The sequence below is a fragment of the Equus quagga genome, chromosome 5, assembly GCF_021613505.1.
Source record: "Equus quagga isolate Etosha38 chromosome 5, UCLA_HA_Equagga_1.0, whole genome shotgun sequence".
Lineage (NCBI taxonomy): Eukaryota > Metazoa > Chordata > Mammalia > Perissodactyla > Equidae > Equus > Equus quagga.
The window spans coordinates 107,953,018-107,975,681 of NC_060271.1; the positions used below are offsets into that span (position 1 = coordinate 107,953,018).

At 39.0% G+C, this 22,664-nt stretch overlaps 1 protein-coding gene across 3 annotated transcripts in view; it reads right to left on the minus strand.

Annotated features, from left to right (window-relative positions):
* Positions 1-1,271: 1,271 nt before the first annotated feature.
* Positions 1,272-22,664, minus strand: part of RMDN2 (regulator of microtubule dynamics 2) — a 79,787-nt gene continuing 58,394 nt past the window's right edge. For all 3 annotated transcript variants that reach the window (XM_046663591.1, XM_046663592.1, XM_046663593.1), the window contains exons 6-11: positions 22,547-22,622; positions 21,764-21,841; positions 18,529-18,627; positions 12,567-12,620; positions 12,398-12,478; positions 1,272-1,630 (exon numbers count right to left, since the gene is read on the minus strand). In XM_046663591.1, coding sequence (XP_046519547.1) covers positions 1,577-1,630; positions 12,398-12,478; positions 12,567-12,620; positions 18,529-18,627; positions 21,764-21,841; positions 22,547-22,622 — 442 coding nt within the window. In that variant the 3' untranslated portion in view covers positions 1,272-1,576. The remainder of the gene's footprint in view (positions 1,631-12,397; positions 12,479-12,566; positions 12,621-18,528; positions 18,628-21,763; positions 21,842-22,546; positions 22,623-22,664) is intronic.

The window sequence follows — 22,664 nt, forward strand, 5'->3', positions numbered from 1 at the left end:
ATCCCGCAAAGAAGAACTAGAAGGACTTACAAATAGGATATACAACTATGTACTCGGGCTTTGGGGAGGAGAAAAAAGAAAAGCCTGGCAACAGGTGTTAGCTCAGGTGCCAATCTTTAAAAACAAATCCTTTTAGTTTATTGTTAAAAATTGGAAAATAAAAGAAATAACACACAGCTCCACAGAAATATGTTCTACTACCATTTTAGTGTATTTCCAATACATGCTTTTCTGTCATATTTTCATAAAGTTGAGGTCATATGTATATACTATTTTGTCTTATACTTACACTTAAGATGCTCTGTGTTTCCCTATATCATTTCTGTAATTATTTTTAATGTCAAAATAATATCCTATTATAGTTATATTCTAATATGGTTAACTGCTTTCTTAAAGTTAGATATAGTGTTTTGCTGGAATAAATAATGCTGCCAGGAACATTTGTGCATAATTAATAGTACTTTTTCTCTTTAGGACTATTCCATGAAATGAAATGACAAGATTAAAGACAATACATTTTGAAGGCTCTGGATACCTTTTACCAAACATTGTTGTCAAAATCCCCTCCCCTGTGTATGTATGAGAATGTTCCACCTCATGGCATCATTGCTAGCATTGAATGTTTCTTGAAAGAAAAAAAATTCTTGCTAATTTGATGGTAAAACAGAATCTTATTGTAATTTTATTCCCAGTGCTCTGATCACTAGTTACAATATACTTCCTCTTCTGTTTTTTCTCTTCTATCAACAACTTAGCCAGCCTTGGTGGTCTAGTGGTTAAGATTCAGCACTCTCACTGCCACAGCCTGGGTTCATTTCCGGGTCAGGGAACCACACCATCTGTCTGTGGCTGTCATACTGTGGTGGCAGCACGTTACTGTGATGCTGAAAGCTATGCCACCAGTATTTCAAGTACCAGCAGGGTCACCCGTAGTGTACAGGTTTCAGTGGAGCTTCCAGGCTAAGACAGACTAATAAGAAGGACCTGGCCACCCAGTTCTGAAAAAATTGGCCATGAAAACCCTGTGAATAGCACAGAGCACTGGCTGATAGCGCGTCAGAAGGTGAGAGGATGGTGCAAAAAGACCAGGCAGGCTTCTGCTCTGCTGTGCACAGGGTCACTGGGAGTTGGAATAGACTGGATGGCACTAACAATCAACAACTTATTCATGTCCTTCATTTTTTCCCATTTTTCATCCACATTAATGAAATTATCTTGTTTTGTAGTCTCCATTGAAGCAACAACAGAACACTTACTAGAGTTCATTTTATTGGATTAAATATTTTATTTAAAGAAATATTCTGAAGACCATAGTTTACTGAAAGGAAAAATATAAAGCATACATGTTTAAAGATCATTTTGTACTGACATTATAGGAAATAGATTTCTCCAAACAACATGATTACTTTCGTAGTGCTACTAGTGAAATGCATTCTGCAGAAATGTGGTTTTACTTTCAAATCTGAGCACATTTACCCTTACATCAAAAAAGAAAAAAATAATAAAAAAAACACAACTTTGATTAGTTTAAATTTTAGGAGACCACATCTGATTTGTTGAAGAGCAAGTTCTTTATTTACCTCTTCAAGAAAGTGCTTATTTTCTTCACCTCTTTCTGTGCTTCTCTATCCTGTAAAGAAAGTACAAATACACAGTGAAATTTCATTCATACACATTCAACCTGACACTCTAGGTACTCTGAAACAGATTTTTGTGGAGTGAGGGGATACTTTTTGGAAGACCATTGTACAGAAACTGTGGATTTCTTAGGGCCAGGCATGATTCAGATCTCTGACAATGTGGGTAATGTGGAGAGCTATTTTCAGGCTCTTCCTCCATCAGGTCTGGGGCGGTGGGATAGGAAGCAGAGCCTTCCATGTAAGCTGACACATGGGATCCCGCCAGCGTGTAATGACAACACTGTTTTCTTCCTCAACTATAAGATGTGGAAGAAGTCCTAGCCCGAGCAGCAAGATTTGAAAAAATGTGAGATTCCACTGTAAGATCCAGACAAGCAAACACACATTTCATTATTGACTTTATCAGGTAGTTGACATTTAAGATTAAAAATCATGTAATATACTTTATAGGACTCCGCATGTATTGTTATTTCATTAAAACAAGCGTGGAAGTTAAAAATAGTATAGGATACTCCTGTGCATTTTTCCACTTAACCAACATTTACTGAGCACCTGTCAGAAAGGATTTAAGGAATGTAACAAATTTAAAATAAACAGAAGAGGAAAACTGGACAAAGCAGATTTTGGAAGTAGCCGTTAGCTAGATTTTTTTTTTAAACTGGAAGTTCTTCAATAGTTTTAATCATAAAATTTAATACACTGATTCTATTGTAGAGTCTGGTCAACTAGAAGTCTACCTCCCATCAAATCAATAGTTTTTGAAGGTTGTAAGAAAATACGATTAACGAATCTAGGATGTTAATGTATTATTTAAAAGAACTTATACAAAAGCCATAATTCATATTTATCTTTGTAACCCCAGGGCTAGCTCAGGGCCTGGCACCTAGAAGGCCCTAAATAAATGCCTGCTAAAGAAATGGTTAGATGCTGGACACAGTAACAGTTCCCATATCCAGGAATCAATTTCTCACTGAAGAACAACGTAGATAAGAGAATTATTTCAATGAGATGGCTAAAGAAATGAATATGCACAAACTATAATAAAAGATTTAAAATTAAGATCATGGCTTAGTAATATTTGCACTCATGCACCACAGAGAAGAATTCCCCCACCCCTCACCCCAATCCAACTGCCAATACACACACACACACACACACACGCACCTTCTTTCCAGGCCGTCCGCCTGAGGATTTCATTTTTTTATGTATAGAGAGCTCTGGCAGGGCTTTTTAGCTCAAAAAGCCAGCTAAAATCCCCACCTCCAATCATTTCCTCTGTCATTGTCCAAAATGTGCATCTTTCAGACCGTAAATCCTCTTTGCTATTCACCCAATACTGCTCTTCTCTGCCTTCTCTGCCTTGACTCAACCTCCCTCTCCTCCTCTCTCTTTCAGGCACTTCTACAGAGCTCCCTGGAACTCCTGTTAGGAGATTTGTTTTAAACTCACTTTTGCGTAACAAGTAATATATTTGCTAAGAGAATATTTCTTAGGGGGTAGGGGAGAAGATGAGGGATATTATTGCGGGGGGGGGGGGGGGGGGGTAGGGGGGGGTGGGGGGGGGGGGGGGGGGGGCGCGATTAGAGCTAATGGAGAATAATTGCCTTCCACCATTTCTTACAGCTGTTAAACTCCTGGTCACTCTCTTTTTTACTTATTTTTTATGACTTGGCACCTGGGTCACTCTCTCCACACCAAGTTCTGCCACCACTGTTGGAAACTTCATTGTTCCCACAGACCGTGTATCCTAGGCTTTTGGAAGACTGGGTCCATCCCAACATGGACCGTGTATGCCAGCCTTTTAGAAGGTCATCCCCTCACCTCTCATGTCCTTTCCCACCAGCCCCGTGAGCACCCCCTGGGCTGTGTGGTGATCTAAAATTGCTCTACCTCTGAAATAGGCATCCTGTTCCTTGAACATAACTGTCTATCTTTTTGGGTCATTTATCCAATTACTCTCAACATGCCAATTTTTCAACTTCAAGAAGCTCATTAAGTGACTTTTTCCTTAAGGTTCTCTATCAGCTTTCTCCTGCTTTGACTTACTTTCTATCCACCTTCGGTTCCCCATCCAAACACCCTCTAAAACCCTTTCTCCCTCTGTGGTACCTACCTAGTTCACTACAAATTCACAAATCTACAAACCCACTGACTTCTCTATCTAGCCTGTGATGAAGAAGAGGACTCTAATGTGCTCTGGATCCCATTCTCTCTGGCTTCCTCAGGACCTCAGTCTGTCAATCATCTCTCTCCAGTCTTTCTTGAACCCTTCCTTCTTTGCTGGTCATTTCTCATTATCATTTAAATATGCTTCTGTAGTTCCCATCCAAAATAAAACTATTTCTTAACTCAAGAACCCCTTTAACTTCCACCTTACATCTCTCCTCTCTTCACTATCAAGTTATTGGAAGAGTGTCTCCTCGTACTGACTGCATTTTCTGACCTCTGGTGCCCTGCCCTCTCTCCACCTCTACTGCTCCACTGAAACAGTCTGGGTTAAGATCACCAATGAATATACACCATTAAATTCAACAGACTCATTCCAGTCCTGACTTCTCCAGACTGTCTGACCACTTCCACTGTCCCTTGGCTTTTGAAGCCTCATCCTCTCTGGCCACTTCTTTCACCCTCACTTGTAAGTTCCTTTTCCTTGCCCATTCCATCATGTTGGCATTTCTCAGAGGTTGATCCTTTTGGCCCTCTGCTTTTCACATACTACATAACCTCACTGGGTGATCTCTGCCGTACTTGTATCTCCAGACATCATTTACATGCCAAATATCCAATCACTTTATGGATTTGAAAATCTCACAAACAGAAACTCAAAATGTCCAAAACTGAGCTCACCTTCTCCACTAAACCTGGTTCTCCAATATTGTCTGTGTCCATAAAGGGTACCTCCATTTACCCTGGTCAGTTTCCCAAGCCAGAAACTGACATGTCATTCCTGAGTCCACCAACTCCCGGATATTCAATCTCCGAGTCTTGTAAAGAACCTGTTAAATCTGTCCTCTCCTCTTCATTCCTCACTGCCATCCTCTTAGTCCAGGTCAACATCTCATCTCTGTATGATTGCAGTAGTTACCTAAATGGTATTCTTACTTCCAATTTTGCTCCCCTCCAATCCAAATCAGTCTCTACATGGTAGCTACTGTGCCCTTCTAAAAAGCTCATTGTGTTACTTGTTGCTTAAGACCCTATGATGGTTTTCCCTTGCCTTTAAGAAAAAGGAATACAAGGGTCTCATCTCTTTTCTCCCTCTAGAACCCAACATTTCAGCCATGTTGTACACTTGACTCAGTGCTTTTATGTGTTATATTTCTTAACTCCAAGCCTTTGTTTTCTAGTGTTTCATAAAGTATGGTGTGTATACCACCCACGTCAGTTATCACCTGGGATATCTGAGTCATTTACAAAGTATGTGCTTATCTGTCGGTGTTTCCCTTCACCCTTCCCATGTAGATATATATTTCAACACTAATAATTAGAGCACATTATTTTGTGCTCTATATTTTTTCTGTTACATTAAAAGTTGTTTTCTGATTGAGCAAAGTCTTTGCAAATACGTTTAGAGCTGCACAAAAAATAGAAACTGATCAACAGTTATGTAATACAGGAAAAATGCCCCAATTACTAGCATGTTTCCTGATTTTTAAACACAAATACCAATGTGTCAGATTTTTTATCAACAACTTTTATTCATCCACTGAAGAGAGAGGTTATCTTATTGCTTACTAAGTTTTATTAAATTCTGCATTCAACATTTCCAAGAATGTATACAGTTCTACATCTTTACACTACATTGTTTTCAGTAATATGCCCTTTGGCAAAAGTCTCAATTATATGTTGAAATGTGTTCTAAAGGGCTCTTGATAGAGTATTTTCCCCCCAGTATGAGTTTTCTTATATAAATTCCAGATGAAGGCATTTCTACACTGACGAGGCCTGAGGAACATACCAGTGTAAGAACTTTAAGGCTGACTAAGGTATATGTGACCACTGAAGACTTTCTTTCATTCATGACACTGACAGTGTTTTATAGAGTGAGAATGCTCTGAGGTCCTGGAGTGTGGCCGTATGAGTAAAGGTTTTCACATGTTTATTTCACTGAGTTGCTTCTCCAACATGAATGATCTGGTATTTCCTGAATGGCTTCCTCCTCCTGGTAAAGACTTGCTGCTTTCATTCCTGTTTTACTCTGAGTAGGCTTGAGCTCTGGCTGAAGGTTCTTCCATATTCATTACATTTACAGGGTTTCTCTCCAGTGTGCATTATCTTATGAGGGCTAAGGTTCGAGCATCAACTAAAGGCTTAACCACATAGATGAAATTCACATGGTTTCTCTGCAGTATGAATTCACCCATGTCATTGAAAGGAAGAACTGTTACTGAAGCCATTTCCACACTGATCACAGACAAAGGGTTTCTCTCCTGTGTGAGTTCTCTGGTATGAACAAAAGGGAGCTGCCTGGCTGAAGTGTTTCCCACATTCATTACATTTGTAGGATTTCTCCTCACTGTGAGTTAACACCTGGTGAGTCAATATGGAGCTGTGAGTGAATATCGCCCCATTCTCATTATACTCAAAGAACTCTTCTCCAGTGTGAAACCTCTGTTGCCGAGGAAAAGAGGAGCAGCTGGTAAAGGTTTGCCCACATCCATTCATCTATTCATTTTTCTACACATGAATTCTATGCTGGTCACTCAGTGATAATCTCCAGTTAATGTCTTTGCTACATTGGTTACATTCACATAGTGTGTTGCTCTCCTGCATGTACACAAGATTTTCCTTTGTAGTATGTCAACTGCATAGCTATTTGATTAATTTTGAGATCTTCATTATGTTTCAAGCTCTTGATATATTGACCATGTTTGTGCAAATGTCCTCTTATCAGAACTCAGCTTACGGTTTTGAGCTCAGGTTATTCCTCTCTTCTCCAAAGTCAAACTACCCAAGCCTTTCTGCTGAGACAGCACACTTTCTCTCACCTCAAACTGAAGGCACATGATTGTGCTGCATTCCTAACTTATCCCAGTCACAGGGCTCACCCTCACGAATCTCACCATCACATGAGACGGTCCTTCCTATAGATATCTATATGGAAGTTATGTCTTGGTTTGTAAGACTTTCCTGCCTGGATTCTGGCCTTTCCCCCTACAGCTCTTCCCCTGGCACCAACTGTGAAGTTACAGTTGATTTTCAGAGCTTATATCCCTTGGGAGACCAGATGACTGATCTTCTCCAGCATTACCTCTCTGCACAGCCTCCTCTGAGACGGGTCCAACAGGCCCACTCCTCCTGAGGAGTCCACCAACGTCACCATTTCCTGTAGCTGCAACGTCAAGAATTCAGCCATCACTTGTCTTCCTGTTTTCTCACCCAGGGACAGTCTGAGCACTAAGCCAGCAGAGCAGAACTCAAACAGATGGAAACTTGAGTGAGATCACATTGATATTGTGGTTGGTGTTACCACACTCTCCAGCTCAGAGCTTCTTTCTCTCTCCAGAAAAAGCCTAGGAATCTGTATTTTTAATAAGCCTCCCACTCCCAAGCAAATCTTAAAGATTTAAATCACTGGGTTTAAATTCTAATTTCCTTAGAATCTCAGGTTACATATCAAAACCTCAAGGCCTTTCTTAGCCCCTGGTCCAGGGTGCAGTCCCAGTTTTATTTTCTCATACATCTCTGTGTTTTCATTTCCATAACACTCATCACACTTTATTGCTGTTACTTCTTCAGGGCCTGTCTTTCCCACTAGACCACAGAATTCAGGGTGGCAAATACAGTATTTGCTTTTTTCTCAATGAATCTCAAGCCTCTAGAAGAGCATCACCATATTTGTATTAGAAATGAGTAAAGATAATCTTTTTCACTCAATCAAACATACACATTAAAAAATATAGATTTATTTGATCTGAAAGTATTGGGAGATAAATGTTTTGGGAAAAGACATCAATGCTGTCTGCTAAAGACTTTGGATAAATAAGAGACAGACTTATTTATATTAAATTGTTATACTTGTAGCATTTAGGTAATGATTATCAAACATTACCTTTACTAGACTGAGTACTGGTTAAGAATGACTGATCCCAAACTGATGCTATGTCATGAGTTATTTTAAGAAGATTAATTAAAAGTAGGTCTAAGAAACTTCTTTAACGTGTTTTTAAGATCAACTTAAAGAATACAACCAAGATCATTATACCTTAAGAAAGCTTAAGAAACAACATAGTTTGAAGGTAAATGAACAGAAGGTAAGAGCCAAAGAGTAGAAATAGGAGGTTGTAAACAGAATAACACCCCTGCCTGCAACTCATGAAAATGTCTGTTCAGACAGCGGGAGAATTCTGTCCATCCTGCAACAGCCTTATTAACTACTTTTAAATGTAGAAGGAAGAATAAATTCTCCAGGCATGGATAGCACACATAAGTTAATCTATAAGAAATAAGTTCAAACCAGAAAGAAATAGGCAAATAAGAATTTCTATTAAATGAGACCCTGGACCACCTTGATGGATTTCTGTAAGTGACCCCACTTCTCACTCTGAGCTGCAGCATTCCTGTCTAACAGGGAGGCAGGGTGAATATTTGCGGACTAATTATATTTCCTAAACATATCTGAAAAACCAATGTCTTAATTAAGATAGTCAAATATGAGGTCTTAATTAAGATAGAACATTTAAAGCAGGATTAAGATTTTATCACTAAGAGTGGTTACTAATAAGAGGGATGATTCTAAATCTAACAGGTTGGAAATGCAGCCCAGGACTGTAAACAACAGGCGACTTCACAGACAACCATCCCGCTTGCTAAATATGAAGTATTCTTCCTTTCAGCACTCCCAGAGTCCACTTCTTCCTGTGGTTGTTGCTGATACATTGTATTTACTATCCTGAGAGTTTGTCTTATGAGAGCAATTAATGTCACTTCAAAATATTACAACAATTTTAAAATAGTTTTTTTCTTTACCAGGTTAGCACCTCCTTCATCGTAAAACAGAATGTTACGTAATGCTTTTCAAATTTTGAGCTTTCTCGGTATACTCCAGGTCACTAACTTCAACACTTCCTCCAGGCAAACAACTTTCAGGCTGTGGTGTAGTCATGATTTCTTTCAGCAATCATCCTCACACTGCCTTAGACACAGGAATCCCTTTTATTTTAAGCAAGGCATGTTTCTCAGGACCTGAGATTACCTTCCCAGGGTCAAGAAAAGTCCACATGAATAATAAAATACTGTAGTTTCAAGTTCTGCTTCCATGCATGAACCTGGGCTCTAACTGACATTCTCAATATCAAGTGCAGGGTGATGAGCTGAGAGGGAAGGAAGACATGTTCACAAATGACTACAAGACCAGGAAGAGGTTACAAGTGCCACAAGAAAGAAACAAATATGTTATGCAAGTTCATGTGAAGGAGAGAAAATTAATGGCTGGGTTGTTGTCATTGTAATTAGTGGCATTGCTAGACATCTTAAAAATGAATAAACTGGTCAGGAACATCACTAATGGGGTATACTTCAATTTGGAAAAACTTTATAGAGACAGGGGCTACTACAGATAACTCACCTCATTCTATTTTCTAATTGAAAAAGAAATTGAGATATTCTTGACAGTACATTTACTACTCGAAATAAAAGTGGTAGGAATACAAATAGAAACATTACTGGAAAAAGAATGTGGGAAATATTTGCTAATGCTCTTTTGCTTATTACATAAATATTTCCACAGTGTCCAGCTTTCTTAGTTACTTTTATTACTAGTCCTATTTATGATTACTATTCACACTATTACTTTAATTTGCATGGCATTAGTCTTTTCTTCCTAACAATACTATCGAGTGCTCATCACATGCCGGGCATTATCCTTGCACTAGGAACAGAGTGGTGAATGAAGCACATCCAGCTGCTACCTTCATGGAACAAGCATACAAATAACTATATAATCACAATGGTGCTAAATGTGAAGAAAAAGGATCAGGTATTCTCTTGCCTGGGGAGTGTCAAGGAAGTCTTTTCTGAAGAAATGACCTTTACGATGAGATTTGAAGGATGAGCAGGATTAAAGGTGGTGAAGGGAGTGGAGGGTTTGGGTGGGAGTGTTTCAGGAAGAGGGGACAATATATCCTAAGGCTGCTAGGTAGGGACGAACATAGTGCAGAGGGGAGGAGAGGGGGGAAACATATGAAGCTTGAGAGATTGGTAGGAGCTAGATCAGAGCCTTGAATGGCATGCTAAAAATTTTGAACTCCATCCTAAAAGCAAAGGATTTTAAAGCAGGGAAGTAACATGTTGAGGTTTATGTCGAATCTGTTGCTTTGGCTGCTATTGAGAGCTAAGAATGACCTGGCGGGTGGCAAGGAAGCTGTGAGGAGACCAGTTGGGGGCTGGCACAATTGTAGTTCAGGTGAAAGCGGGTGGGTGCCCTGCTCAGTGTGGTGGCCATAGAGAGAGAGCAGGTAGATGGCTCAAGGCATGTCTTAGAAGAGGAATTCTAAGAATTTGGTGACTGAGTGGATGTCTGGGTTGGGGGGCTGAGGGAGAAGGAGGTGTCAAGGATGATTTTCAGTTTTCCCAATTAGTGGACGGAAGTGCCATTTACTAAGAGGAGAAGATGGAGGAAAGCAGATCCAAAGGCTTGATGATGAGTAACTTTGAGATGTCTGCAAGACAGCCAAGTGGAGATGTCAGCAGGAAGTTGGATAATCAAGACAATCAGGTCTAGAGCTCAGAAGAGAGATCTACAGATATAAATTTGAGGACTCCTGGCAGGTAGACAAAATTTGGAGCTTGGAGGATAGTTTTGGGGAGGCAGGGAGGAGGAAAGGGGAGAGGAGACCATAGACTTAGGGACTAAGGACCAAACCCTGAGGATCGTCAATATTTAGCTCTTCTGTGAGAGCTCTAAATTTTATGCATAAACATTTGCATGTCAAACCAGGTATTATATTTCATAATCATATTGTATTCTAATCTCACCTTCTAATAAGAATGCGTAGACATCTTGCTTAAAATGACTGCATGTGACCCAACTGATACCATTCAGGTAAAAGACAGTAGGATCCCAGTCACCAATATGGAGCAAGCAACTAGAGTGACAAAATCTGTTTTCTGCTGAAAAAATTACACAAACTGTCTTCTGGAGGAGCTGTTGCTGAGACTGTGCTGTTTCACACCTCCTGTTAACCAAGAGAACCAACTGAGGGATTTGAGTTAGAACGCCAATCGATCCTGTAGGAGATCCCAAACATCCAGAAAACACACCTAAGCAGCCCAAGACCTCACACAGGTGGTTGCTGAAAGGCCCAGTGGAACCTTATCAGCCCTGTGTGAAGACACAGCATCCCTGAACGCTGAAGTTCCTGGGCAGGTCTTGTTTCACTTCTCCTTTTCAGCCTTATTTCCCATGACCGCCCTGAGCATTCCTTCCACTCCAGGCAAACAGATCTTTGCTTTTCCACCCCTGTGCCTTTGTTCACAATCTGCGACGTGTTTGGCCCACACCTCCACATTATATACATCTTCAAAATCTACCTCTGATGCTACCCTGTTTCTTCTACAAGAAAATAACCTCTCCCTTTTCAATATCTCCATAACCAATGATTTTTACCTCTCTTAGCACTTTAGGCTTTCAACTCTGAGCTGTAGTTACTTGGATATGTAGCTTATGTTCTCTTCTGGGGTATAAGCTCCTAGGGGCAATGGGTACGTCTTTCATGTTTATATTCCAGATCACAGCAAACGCTGGAGCCTGTACTGCCCTAACAGAGAAGAGTGTTTATGTCTGGCTATTTCTTTTCAGTTGTGACTCAGAGGATGATAATGTTTGGTGGTATGAGAAGGGAGCAGGAAAACGTTTATCTATTTCCTTTTGTCCCCCCAGTATCAGTAAATGACTCACAGGAACAAAGACTGAGCTGTTAACTCTGTGAAATTCCTAAAACTTAGAGCACCTCCAGAATCCTGAAATAATGAATAAAAGAGCAAGAAGTAATGTGAGTTTCTTTTTTCATTAATGGTGTTCAAAGACCAAGAAAATGTTAATACATATTTTTAATCTTCTTCTTGGCCTTGGATAGGATAGCCACACCCTGCTGTGAGTTGGGGATTGATGATGGCAACCCCAGGACACCACTCTTGCTCCAATGTGGGCAGCCTGTCCAGCTCGTTGGCTGCCTATGGTAGTTTAATCACCAGCTCCCCAGAATTATGCTGTCCTCTCTCCTTCCTAGTGGGGCTTATCTCATCCCCTGCTGTCTAACACCTCACAAGCATCAGGATGTTTTAACTGCTAGCCCATGATTTGTATGTCCCTAAAGATAACCGGGATCTCCCCGTGAAGGGTTACCTACAGCAACCTAAAACTTCATAGCACACGTTAAATCCAAGTCAAAATGTTTTAGGATAGAAGAAAACTCCAGATGTGTCTAAGCCAGTTGTTCATATTTGAAGCTGGAATAGTACTGACAAAATAAAGGCACTCACTGGGGCCAGCCCAGTGGTGTAGCAGCTAAGTTCGTGCACTCTGCTTCAGCAGCCTGGGGTTCGCCCATTCGGATTCCAGACACAGACCTACACATAACTTATCAAGCCATGCTGTGGCAGGCATCCCACATATAAAGTAGAGGAAGATGGGCATGGATGTTAGCTCAGGGTCAATCTTCCCCAGCAAAAAGAGGAGAATTGGCAGCAGATGTTAGCTCAGGGATAATATTCCCCCCAAAAAAAAAATGGCACGCATTGTCACCATTTGGACTTACTTCTCTGCTTACACAAGGAAGCAACACTGCCAAATCACAGAACTTCACAGCATCATTAGTTTGTTCAAGGTCGATATAACACTAGAAATAAAAAATAATCAATATTAAAGGTAATCACATATTTATGTAAGGGATTCAAAGTGATCTTAAAAAGAATAGTTTTTATTACCTTGGCCAAGAACATGTAATTGGACTTAGAAAAACCAGGGTGTAGTTCTTCAACCTGATTTTCAGAGAAAACAGAAAAGAGAATAACAGGGCCATATTAAAACAACAACAATAACAATAAGTGAAGAGGATATATTTCAATAAATCAAATATTAACGAAATTACCCTAAGACTTTAGGTTGGTTGTCAGATCTGAATTGTTTTATCAGTTCAAGTATCCTTTGGGTGGAAATACAGCTTTTAATTTCATTAAAATGAAATTATTACTATGGTCAGAAAGCTTACAACGAAATGAGATAGTTTAAGGTTTGGGGATTCCTTTGTGTAAGCATCTTCTTCACTTCCTCTTCTCTCTCCTTTCTCTCTTTTCCTTTCAAGAACAAGAACAACTGGTGATACACTCTCCCCAGGACAAGTCCTCTATGTTTCACAGTCTATTTAAGGAAAGGAGAGTAGAGCGTGACAGCTATCCCATGGCAAGCATCTTCCACTACATTAATATTTGATTTCTTATGATTTCAACACATTTCATAAGAGCGGAATAATATGTGAAGTCCCTCACATCAAGTACTTCCAAAGAAAAGTGATCCTTGAAACAACTAGCCCAAATAGTAGATGTACTTGCAGATTTTAATAAGTGAGTGTTATGAAGGTACTTTACTCCTCATCTACTAATCTGTTAGGTACCAGTTCCTTTTCTTTATCCCTGGTAAATGAGAATTCTTTCAGGTAGATGGTATTACTGCCAGACAGCCATTCTTAGAACCTAAGTCAATCTCTGCATCAGAGTCAGCTTTTGCTATTGTAAAGGTCTAGGCAAGTAACCTGACTCCAGTCCCTAACCCAGAGGGATGCAGAACACAAAAGAAGATGAATATTTTTAAAAACTTACAAAAAAAAGCTTGTTTTACAAGATACGACCAGTCCAGACATTTCCAAAATTAAAAAGTGAAAGTTCTTGCATTCTAATTTTATCCTCAATTTCAATCTCATTCCCCAGTGGTAACCACAATTCACACGCATCCTACCAGATCTTTTACCAAGCACAGGCAAACCAAAAAAAAGATAATTGTTTTTTTTTTTTTTAAAAGGGGACCATTTTCTACGTATTAGTCCAAAACTTTTTTTCTACAACATATCACAGCCACATTTCATGTTAGATACACAGATCCACCTCATTGTTCCTAAGAGCTGTACTTCATACTACACATTATACCATAATTAAGCATTCCCCATTATACTTTTAGACTTATTTTTCAATATTACTAATAACGATCAAAGAACATACTTGCTCTGATATGCTTGTGTACATGTCTGATTATATCTGCAGGAGAGATTCCTAGAAGTTGAATTGATGAGCGAAAGGATATATACATTTTAAAGGTAGACACTAACAGAGGGGAAGCCAAGAGCCAGAGTGCTGAGGATTGCTCCAACACCCTGCCAGAGCACATCCCTTGTAAAGGACATTTACCATCTACAGAGTCAAAGGGAAGGGTCCTGGGAAGAGGGGGACCAAGTCTCTCGGGCTGGGGAGCCAGACTGGGCAGAACTCTTTAAGATCAAGTAGATAAACAGTGTGTGGATCTGGCCTAGAACCTGCTAGTAAGACAGCAAGGCTGCCGACAGATTGAAGGAAGTTGTCAAGTTCAGTCCTAGCTGGAGCCTTGAACGGCCTCTCGAGCCATCCATGGTGCTGATGGAGGCTGGCTCTCTTGTTTCTTCTCTCTTATCCAATTATTTCCATTTCTACTCCAGTTTACTCAGTGCATTACTTGAGCCATTCTAATCCGAAAGACCTAGATTAAACTTTGTTCAATTGTACCTTCTTCTATGTCCAGTAGCTGCCCCAAGTCTGTCCAAATCCTATCTGGACAACTTGCCCCAACATATGTACATAAGCAGCTTCTTATTCCTTTAATGTTGGCACTTTAATTCTGCATATATACCTTAACACTTAATGTTTAATTAACCAGAATGATCATAAATCAGAACATCTTTTTTGTGCTTATGGGTGAAAAAAAAAAAAAAAAAAAAGAAGCCCAGGGGTCAACCTGGTGGCTTACTGGTTAAGTTTGTGCGTTCCGCTTCGGTGGCCCGGGATTCAGAGGTTTGGACCCTGGGTGTGGACTTATGCACCACTCATCAAGCCATGCTGATGTGGGCGGCATCCCACATACAAGATAGAGGAAGACTGCCACAGATGTTAGCTCAGCAACAATCTTCCTCAAGCAAAAAGAGGAAGATTGGCAACAGATCTTAGCTCAGGGCCAATCTTTCTCACTGGGGAAAAAAAAAAAAAGAAGCTCAAAGGAACAGGCAGGCTCCTAACACCACCAAATTCCTCAAATGGAGCAGATTCTGACCTTAAGGCCTTAGCTGAATGACAAGGAAGGTAGCATTACACAGGACAGTGTTCTAATTAAGGGGCAGTCTCTAGCTAGGCTCTTAGAACACTCTATCATAACACCTGGCAGGGACTATTGTACTTGTCTACTTAGTCTTGGCTGTCCAATTTCCCTCAAAACAGGAGCTTTGTTGGTTATTTCTGTGTTCCCTACATTAGACGCTGTGTTTGGTACCAGGTATGTGCTTAACAAATATTGCTAAATAAATTAGCTTTGTTTTAGAACATCTCATAACCTCATGCAGCAGCCCTCCATCACATCAAGACACAGAAGGCTTTGCAGTTGGTGAAACCACTAAGGGAGATCCAGGAATCACATGTGGGTGAGATCAGTGTGGCCTGTCCCCCAACACTGCCATACCTGTCACCAACTATGCATACCCATCCACTGGTCCAGTGGTTCTCAACCATGCCATGGGCTGCCTTGAGAGCTTCAAAAACACTGACCAAGCTTTCAAAACACTTACCATACTGACCTAACAATTCCATTCCCAGGTACTTACTCAAAAAAGTTAAAAATGTCTCCACACAAAATCTTGCATATGAATGTTCACAAAAACTACTCATAATAGCCCCAAACTGGAAACAACTCAGATGTTAACCAATAGGTAAATGCCTAAGGAAATTATGGTATAGCCATATAATGGAATATTACTAGGCAATAAAAAGGAACTACTGATACACTCATTAAAATGAATGAAGCCCAAAACATCATGCTGAGCTAAGGAAGCTAGATATACACAAAGTACAAGCTCTATGATTCCATTTATATAAAATTTTAGAATAGGCAAAACTAATCTAAAGTGACAGGAAGCAGATCAGTGGTTGCCTGGGGCAGGGAGTGGGGGAAACTGACAGCAAAAGGGCAAAGATAAATCTCTAGGCTGATGGAAATGTTCTATATCTTGAAATGGTGGTGATTACATGAGCATACAAATTTGTCAAACTTCACTGAACTAAACACTTAAAATGGGTGCATTTTATTGCATATGAACCGTACCATAATATATTCAGAGATTCTGAAATAATTAGTCTGGATTGTGGCCTGGGCTGGCATGTTTTAAAGCTCTCCAGATGATTCTAATGTATGCCACGGTTGAGAACCACTGTCCAAGGGAATCAAGCCAGAATTTTGGATGAGGTGGAAAGCATGCTATAGTTTGAAACAATTCCCACAGGGGATTCACAGGTGACTCCTGGTCTAAAACCACCCTCCTAGATGCTATGAGGCTGTGGAGGACCAGGTTTCACCTGTTACAAGAGCAAAAGAATAGCAGCTAACATTTATTTTTAGTTAGAGCACTTAGCATGCTAGACCCTGGGCCTAGAAAATGACATATGTTATTTTATGCAATCTTCACAAAACCATATAAAGTAGGTATTATTATGCCTACTTTACAAATGAGGAATTTAAGAGTAGCTGAAATAGAGAAACATGCCCACGTCATACAGACAGGAAAAGGCTCAGGTCTCAAACTGTCTGATTCTAAAGCCAATGCTCTTGACCTCTACAGGACCAAAGTGGATGGCTCTGGGGATACCTTCCTGGCCCCTGTGAACCCTCTTTGTAGGGACAGAGTGAGGGCAAGGAGTCCTAGAGTCTGGGTTCCAAGAACATGACCTCCTGTCAGGACCAGGCATTGCGGACTTTCCCGGGGGTGGGATGCAAGGTCTCTGCTGCTTGCTCTTCCTCCCCTCCGCCTCCCAGATTTCTCAGTTCCTCCACACTCAGCCCTCAGCACTCTCAGTACCCTCAGTCGTTGCAGTAAATACGGGGAGAAGCACTCCTGATGCCTTCTCACTTTTTTTTTTCCTCCCCAAAGCCCCAGTACATAGTTGTATATCTAGTTGTACGTGACTTCTCACTCTCTTGACAAACACCGTGGAATGCATGTTCAGACAGAATCTAAGTCATGACGGAATAGTGAGGTCCTCAAGATGGTCTGCCAAGGTGTTTGCATTTTAATGAAGTTAAAATTTTGTGAGCTTTTATTGAGCACTTACTGGGTGCTGGGCACCCCCTAAGCCATTTACTTGTATTACCTTACTTAATCTTCACAATAATACTATGAGTCAGGACCTATTACCTCCATGTGACAGACTAAACTGAGAGAGAGAGGATTTTATCAATGATGAACCAGTGTTCATCAGCCGGGAAGGGGCAGCACTGAGTTAACCAGGTGGTCTGTTTCCCGAGCTTGCAGTCCCCACCTCTGCATTACTGTGCCTGTTATCATTTTGATTTTATCTGTGCAATAATTCAGGTACATTAGCACCTTAAGAACTTCTGTGCAATGTCCTGAAAACCCAACTCCCCAATTATAATTTTGATACTATGAAGAAATGAATTTCAAGTTCAAGTGACATTTTTGCTAATTAACTTAGCGCCTTTTATAAATCATTTATCTTAAATATACCACGATCTATATTCTTATAAAATTTAAAATGGGACAAGTAATTCTCAGTGGTGGAAAAAAGTGAAGAATGGGGATGATGACGTCTTAGGCTTCATTCACATTTTTGATTTGCCATTGTATGACACTGGAAAAAACTGAGCTCCTGAGGTCTTGATTCTCTTTTTCATAAAATGAAAAAGATCATATTAAATAAAAAATAAGAAACGTATGGCCCTTGTGCTTCTATTTCCTGCATGTTTTTCTGCTGGGCTCATGCTTAATCTCAGAACACTTATTTTTTCACAAAGCACTCTAGGCAGCCACTAGCCCTTGTTCAGAGATGGAAAGTGTGATGAAACCTATTTGCCATCTTAGACCATATGATCTTAAATCCCTTCTCAGTTTTACAAAATCGATCCCTAAAATATAACAAAAATATTAACATGCACAATATGTTGTACAAAACCATTCAGAGCCTGATTTTGTCTATATTGTTACACATCTGCAACAAGTAGATGGGGAAAGAAAAAATATCTGAGTGTGTATAATTCTACAATTGGTTTCAGAGAATGTTAGCCCAACAGGAAGTCGATTATATGGGTGGAATATTACACATTTACATCTGTACACACACACATATTACTGTTCAGCATTTTATTAGCATAGCAATTATACATTTTTAAGTCAGGAATGAAAATACTGGTTTGGTTTGATGCCCCAAGAATGTTCCATAGAACTGTCTGCAACTTATGGGATGGCTTTTAAAATAACTCTTTCTTTTGGCATCTTTCAGCTCTTTAAGATTAACCTGTTTCTATATTAGCTAATCAGGAGTATTCGGGACCAAGCCCAATAATCAGGGCATGAATGCTTTTGCACATACTCACGCGCCCTGCAGAGCTGCTCTCGGATGTGGTAGTAAGGGCTGCCGCACCAGGACCTAGGGCATAACTAGCTGCTCTAAGAAGTAGTTTGGATTTAAAACATAACTCACGTTATGAGAGGCTTAAAACAGAACATGCCAAAATTAGGATTCAAACTGGGGCTTCAGTTAGATCTACCCAACGAGAACAGAAAGATTTCCTTGAAAACAAGGGTAGGAGGGACTGGTGCAGACAGTAGCTGGCTTGACACTAAAAGAATGGATAGACAAAAGATACCTTAAGGAAATTTTGCAAAGCTTCTTCTACAGTTGAGGATGGTATTTTTCCAAACAGAGTAGCAGCCATTTTTTTCTCAATCCAGCTCAGTTTCGAGACCTGAAAATACAGAGCAACATCACTCTTAGAAAACTGTTCACCTTTTGAGTGAATAATCTCTCCCCAGTTAGATGTGTGTGTGTATATGTACATATATGCATATAAGTATAAATACTTATCCATAAATAATACATATGAGAGATGTCACCTTTATGGTATTAATATTTTGCCTTCCTTTTTCATAATTCTAACAAACTATGAGCTCTAAAAGCACTGGTTAAAACATCAATTTGAAATACTCAGGATAAGATTTGTGTTCAACCAGAAAAAGGGGTGGAGGTGGGGAACTCTGATCTTGTTTGTTCATCTGATTCATGATTCTGAGATGACCACAGAGCAGTATTTCTTGGTACCGAGTGCAGCAGCCAGAAGACCCTGCCTTTGCTCTCTTCCTGCCTACTCCATGCTGCCAACCTGACCCAGAGGGCAGCATCTCAGAAACATAACTAGAATGAGGATCCGCAACCCAGAGGGAGTGTAAAGTGAGGGTCCCGTATACATATTTACAATCCAGGAGAAATTTTTTTAACCAATAACCACCAAAATTAAATTTCATATTACTATTTATTTTTTGCTTTCTTTTTAACATTTTCCCAAAGATGAGTGTTAGACGTTTATCATGAAAGACTAAACAAATTCAGAAACGAATACTTAAAAGGGCATTGATGCAGTGGATGCTCTCCCCAACCCCATCAAGTGTCTTCCTTCCCAATCCCTTCGTCAAGGTTTCTAGGTAGCCATTAACCTCCATTTAAAAAAAAATTATGCCCTTGCTTTTCTACATAATGTTACTTACTGCTATGCTTATTTTTGTTTTTGAACTTTAAAAAATAATATCATGTTTATTTCTTTCTATGACATTTTTTCACTTAACAGTATAGTTTTACGATTTCATCCTGGTTGACGAGTGTAACTGAAATCCAGCCTTTTAAATATCTGTGAAATATTCCATCACTTAAACATACATCAATGATTTTTCATCCACTCTTGTCAATGGACATTTGAGTCATTTCCATTTTTTTTTCTCTTAAGAACAAGGCTGCTACAGGCATTCTTGAACAAGCCTTTAGAGCACATTTGCAAGAGTTTGCTAGGGTAGGCACCAGTGTGGGTCAAATGGTAGCCATCATTAAATTTAAAAGATAATACCCTATTGTTCCCAAGGTGGTTGCATCAGTTTATGCTCCCACAACAATGTAAGAACTTTTGTTGCTTCAAATTCTTGCAATATATCATACTGATATCTTTAAATTTTATCAAATGAGTAGGAATAAAATGGTATCTCCTTGTGGTTTTAATTATCATTTCCTATTATTCCTAGTTTCAAGATTTATTTTTTGTTTTGTTTTTGAATTTCTAATTTAATTGCATGATGATCAGAAATTCTGTATGATGTCAATTTTTTGAAATTTATTAAGATTTGCTTTATGACTTCATATATGGCAAATTTTGTAACATTCTACGTAGGCTTGAAAAATGTGTATCCTCCAATGTTTTGGTACATATTTTCATATATGTTTATTAGATCAAGTTTATTAAATGTGAGGCTCCAATGTTTTATATACTTACTAATCCTTCTTTTGTTTTTTGTCTTCTTGTTCTATTAATTACCAACGGAGGTGGGTAAAAATTTACCACTCTGTGGTGTCCTTACTTACCTTCCTTGTCTTTTTACCTCTCCTTCATATTTTCTATTTCTTTGTTCCTCTGTGCTGCACTCCAGGTAACTTTTCCAGACTTATCTTAAAGTTCGCGAATTCTGTCTTTAGTGGTACCTATCTAGTGCTAAGTCTTTCCATTGATTTTTCTTTTAATGTCAAATAATATACTTTCTGTTTCAAAAGTTGTTTCATTTTTTTCAAATCTACCTGGTCATTTTTGTAGTCTCATGCTCCTCATCCATTTTTTTCCCCAATTCCTCTTACTTTTAAAAAAACATTATATAGATAGCTGTTTAATATTCTGTGTTCCATGTTTACAAAATCTTAAGTCCTTTCAATCTATTTCTGGGTTTTCTTTTTTGTTTCTTTCTGTTGACTATCATTCCTGATGGCTTATTTCTTTGTATATTCCATTATTTTTTACTGTGAGCCCCCAGCGTTGGGCCACTCTGTTAGAGTTTATGAGGCCTGTGTGAATGTACCTTCCTCCAGGGAGGATGAACAGTAGCTTCTGCCATTTGTCTACAGCATGAAGATCAGGTTCTATTTTGAATTAAAATTTCCCTCTTGGGTTTTTTAATCATAAACAAACAAAGCACATTCAAGCCCCAGACTCACGTGTGGTTGGGTCAAAGGTTTTCAGACCATAGAGGAGTTTCCTACCTTCATAAAAACTCAGATTCCTAACATTTAAAACTGGTATAGTAAAACTGCTTACAAGGCTGTTAGAGTATTAAACGAGATTAGAAATATAAAGTATAAAATGTACATCTGACATATAACAGATGTTCAATAAAAGTAGGCATCCTTCTTCATCCCTAAACCTCTTCAAGCCTCAATTAAAAAGCTTCCTCTTTTGCCTACGCTAATTTTCTCATCCAGAAATAGCATCTCTCTTCATGGTAATTTTGTCATGTGTCTCTTAAGATACGTTTTCACATTCTGTTAATTTCCCATAAACGAATGTCATTTAAGACACGGGGTCTTAGACTTACCAGCTGGCTTTATTTATTTCTATACATCTCACGTCCCCTTCTAAATTAAGTTCCTTGAAGACAAGGACAGGGTTTTATCTATCTTCTGGCCAGTGAGCACATAATTTATGCTCATTAAACTCTCATAAATGACAAAAGTCCTCCTACAAAACAGAGAGTAGTGCACTGATACAGGGTGCGCATGTGTGTAGGTGGCTTGATCACTACCTGAGAGAGCATGAAGGGAGACAATGTGACTGTTTCAAGGGGAAATGGAAAGGCAGGAAAGGAAAAGAAATATACATACATATGTAAAACCATATGTTGTATATAACACAGTATATAAATATATAAATTATAAACTCATAAAATGTGTTGACTTTATCATTTTCCCCACAGTAGGCACTAGATAAAACAGTAAAAGAATGAATGTCACTGAAAATACAGCATATAATCATAGTATATTCAAATAAGATTTATAGATAAAAGCAATCAACTTACAGTATAACAGTATCTTCCCTTTAGGTAATACAAAAAGGGTTCTTCAGGTAAAAATTGGATTGCTTTATCCAGATGTTCCTGAAAGAAAATGCAAAAGAAATATCATCTCCCCAGTTTCAGGAGGTGCTGAATGGAACTGTGCCCAGTAAATTCAAAGGAGCTTTACAGTGTTGTTTCTTTCCCTCCCCAATCCCTATCATTAATACAATTAAGTCTTATCGATAATTCAATTATTAAAAATGATTGCTACAACTAAAACCAAAACTGTGACTATGATTTAATAAGACTACAGATAATTTAAAGCCAAAATGTAACTATAAAAAAAGAAAAAATCCAAGTCACATTTTTGTCTGCCCATGACTTGCCCATGACTTACTGAGTCAGAGGCAAGTATCAAATGATTAGGGTATAATGGGGGAAAAAACAGTAGAACTGGGCAGTAGAGGAATTTACTCCTTTGACCTTGTCAAAATGGTTACAGGGAGCTGGAAAACAAAGAATTCTTTGCCCGTCCCAATAATTATTGGCCCCAAGGGGTTATTTATTGAGCTATTATAATGAGAGGCCTATTATAAATGATGTATATGTGCATTACTAGAGTAATAATATCTTTAATCGCCCAAATAGTTTGATTTTCTTTTTGGCACAGTACTATTTAAAGACTATCATTTCACTTAAATGAAAAAAGATAAATTCCTAGAGATTAATTTGTTGAATAATTTGGTTTGTAACTGTTAATGGAACATATAGCTACATTAAAACATTTTTGATACCAAGAAATACCTTGAAGCGATGTCCATAGTTGATTTTGTTTTGTAAGCCTTCAAACTCTGATACGTAGCCACACAAAATCGCATACCTGAAAAGGATAAAAACAGTGGATATCATGTGAACTTTTAAT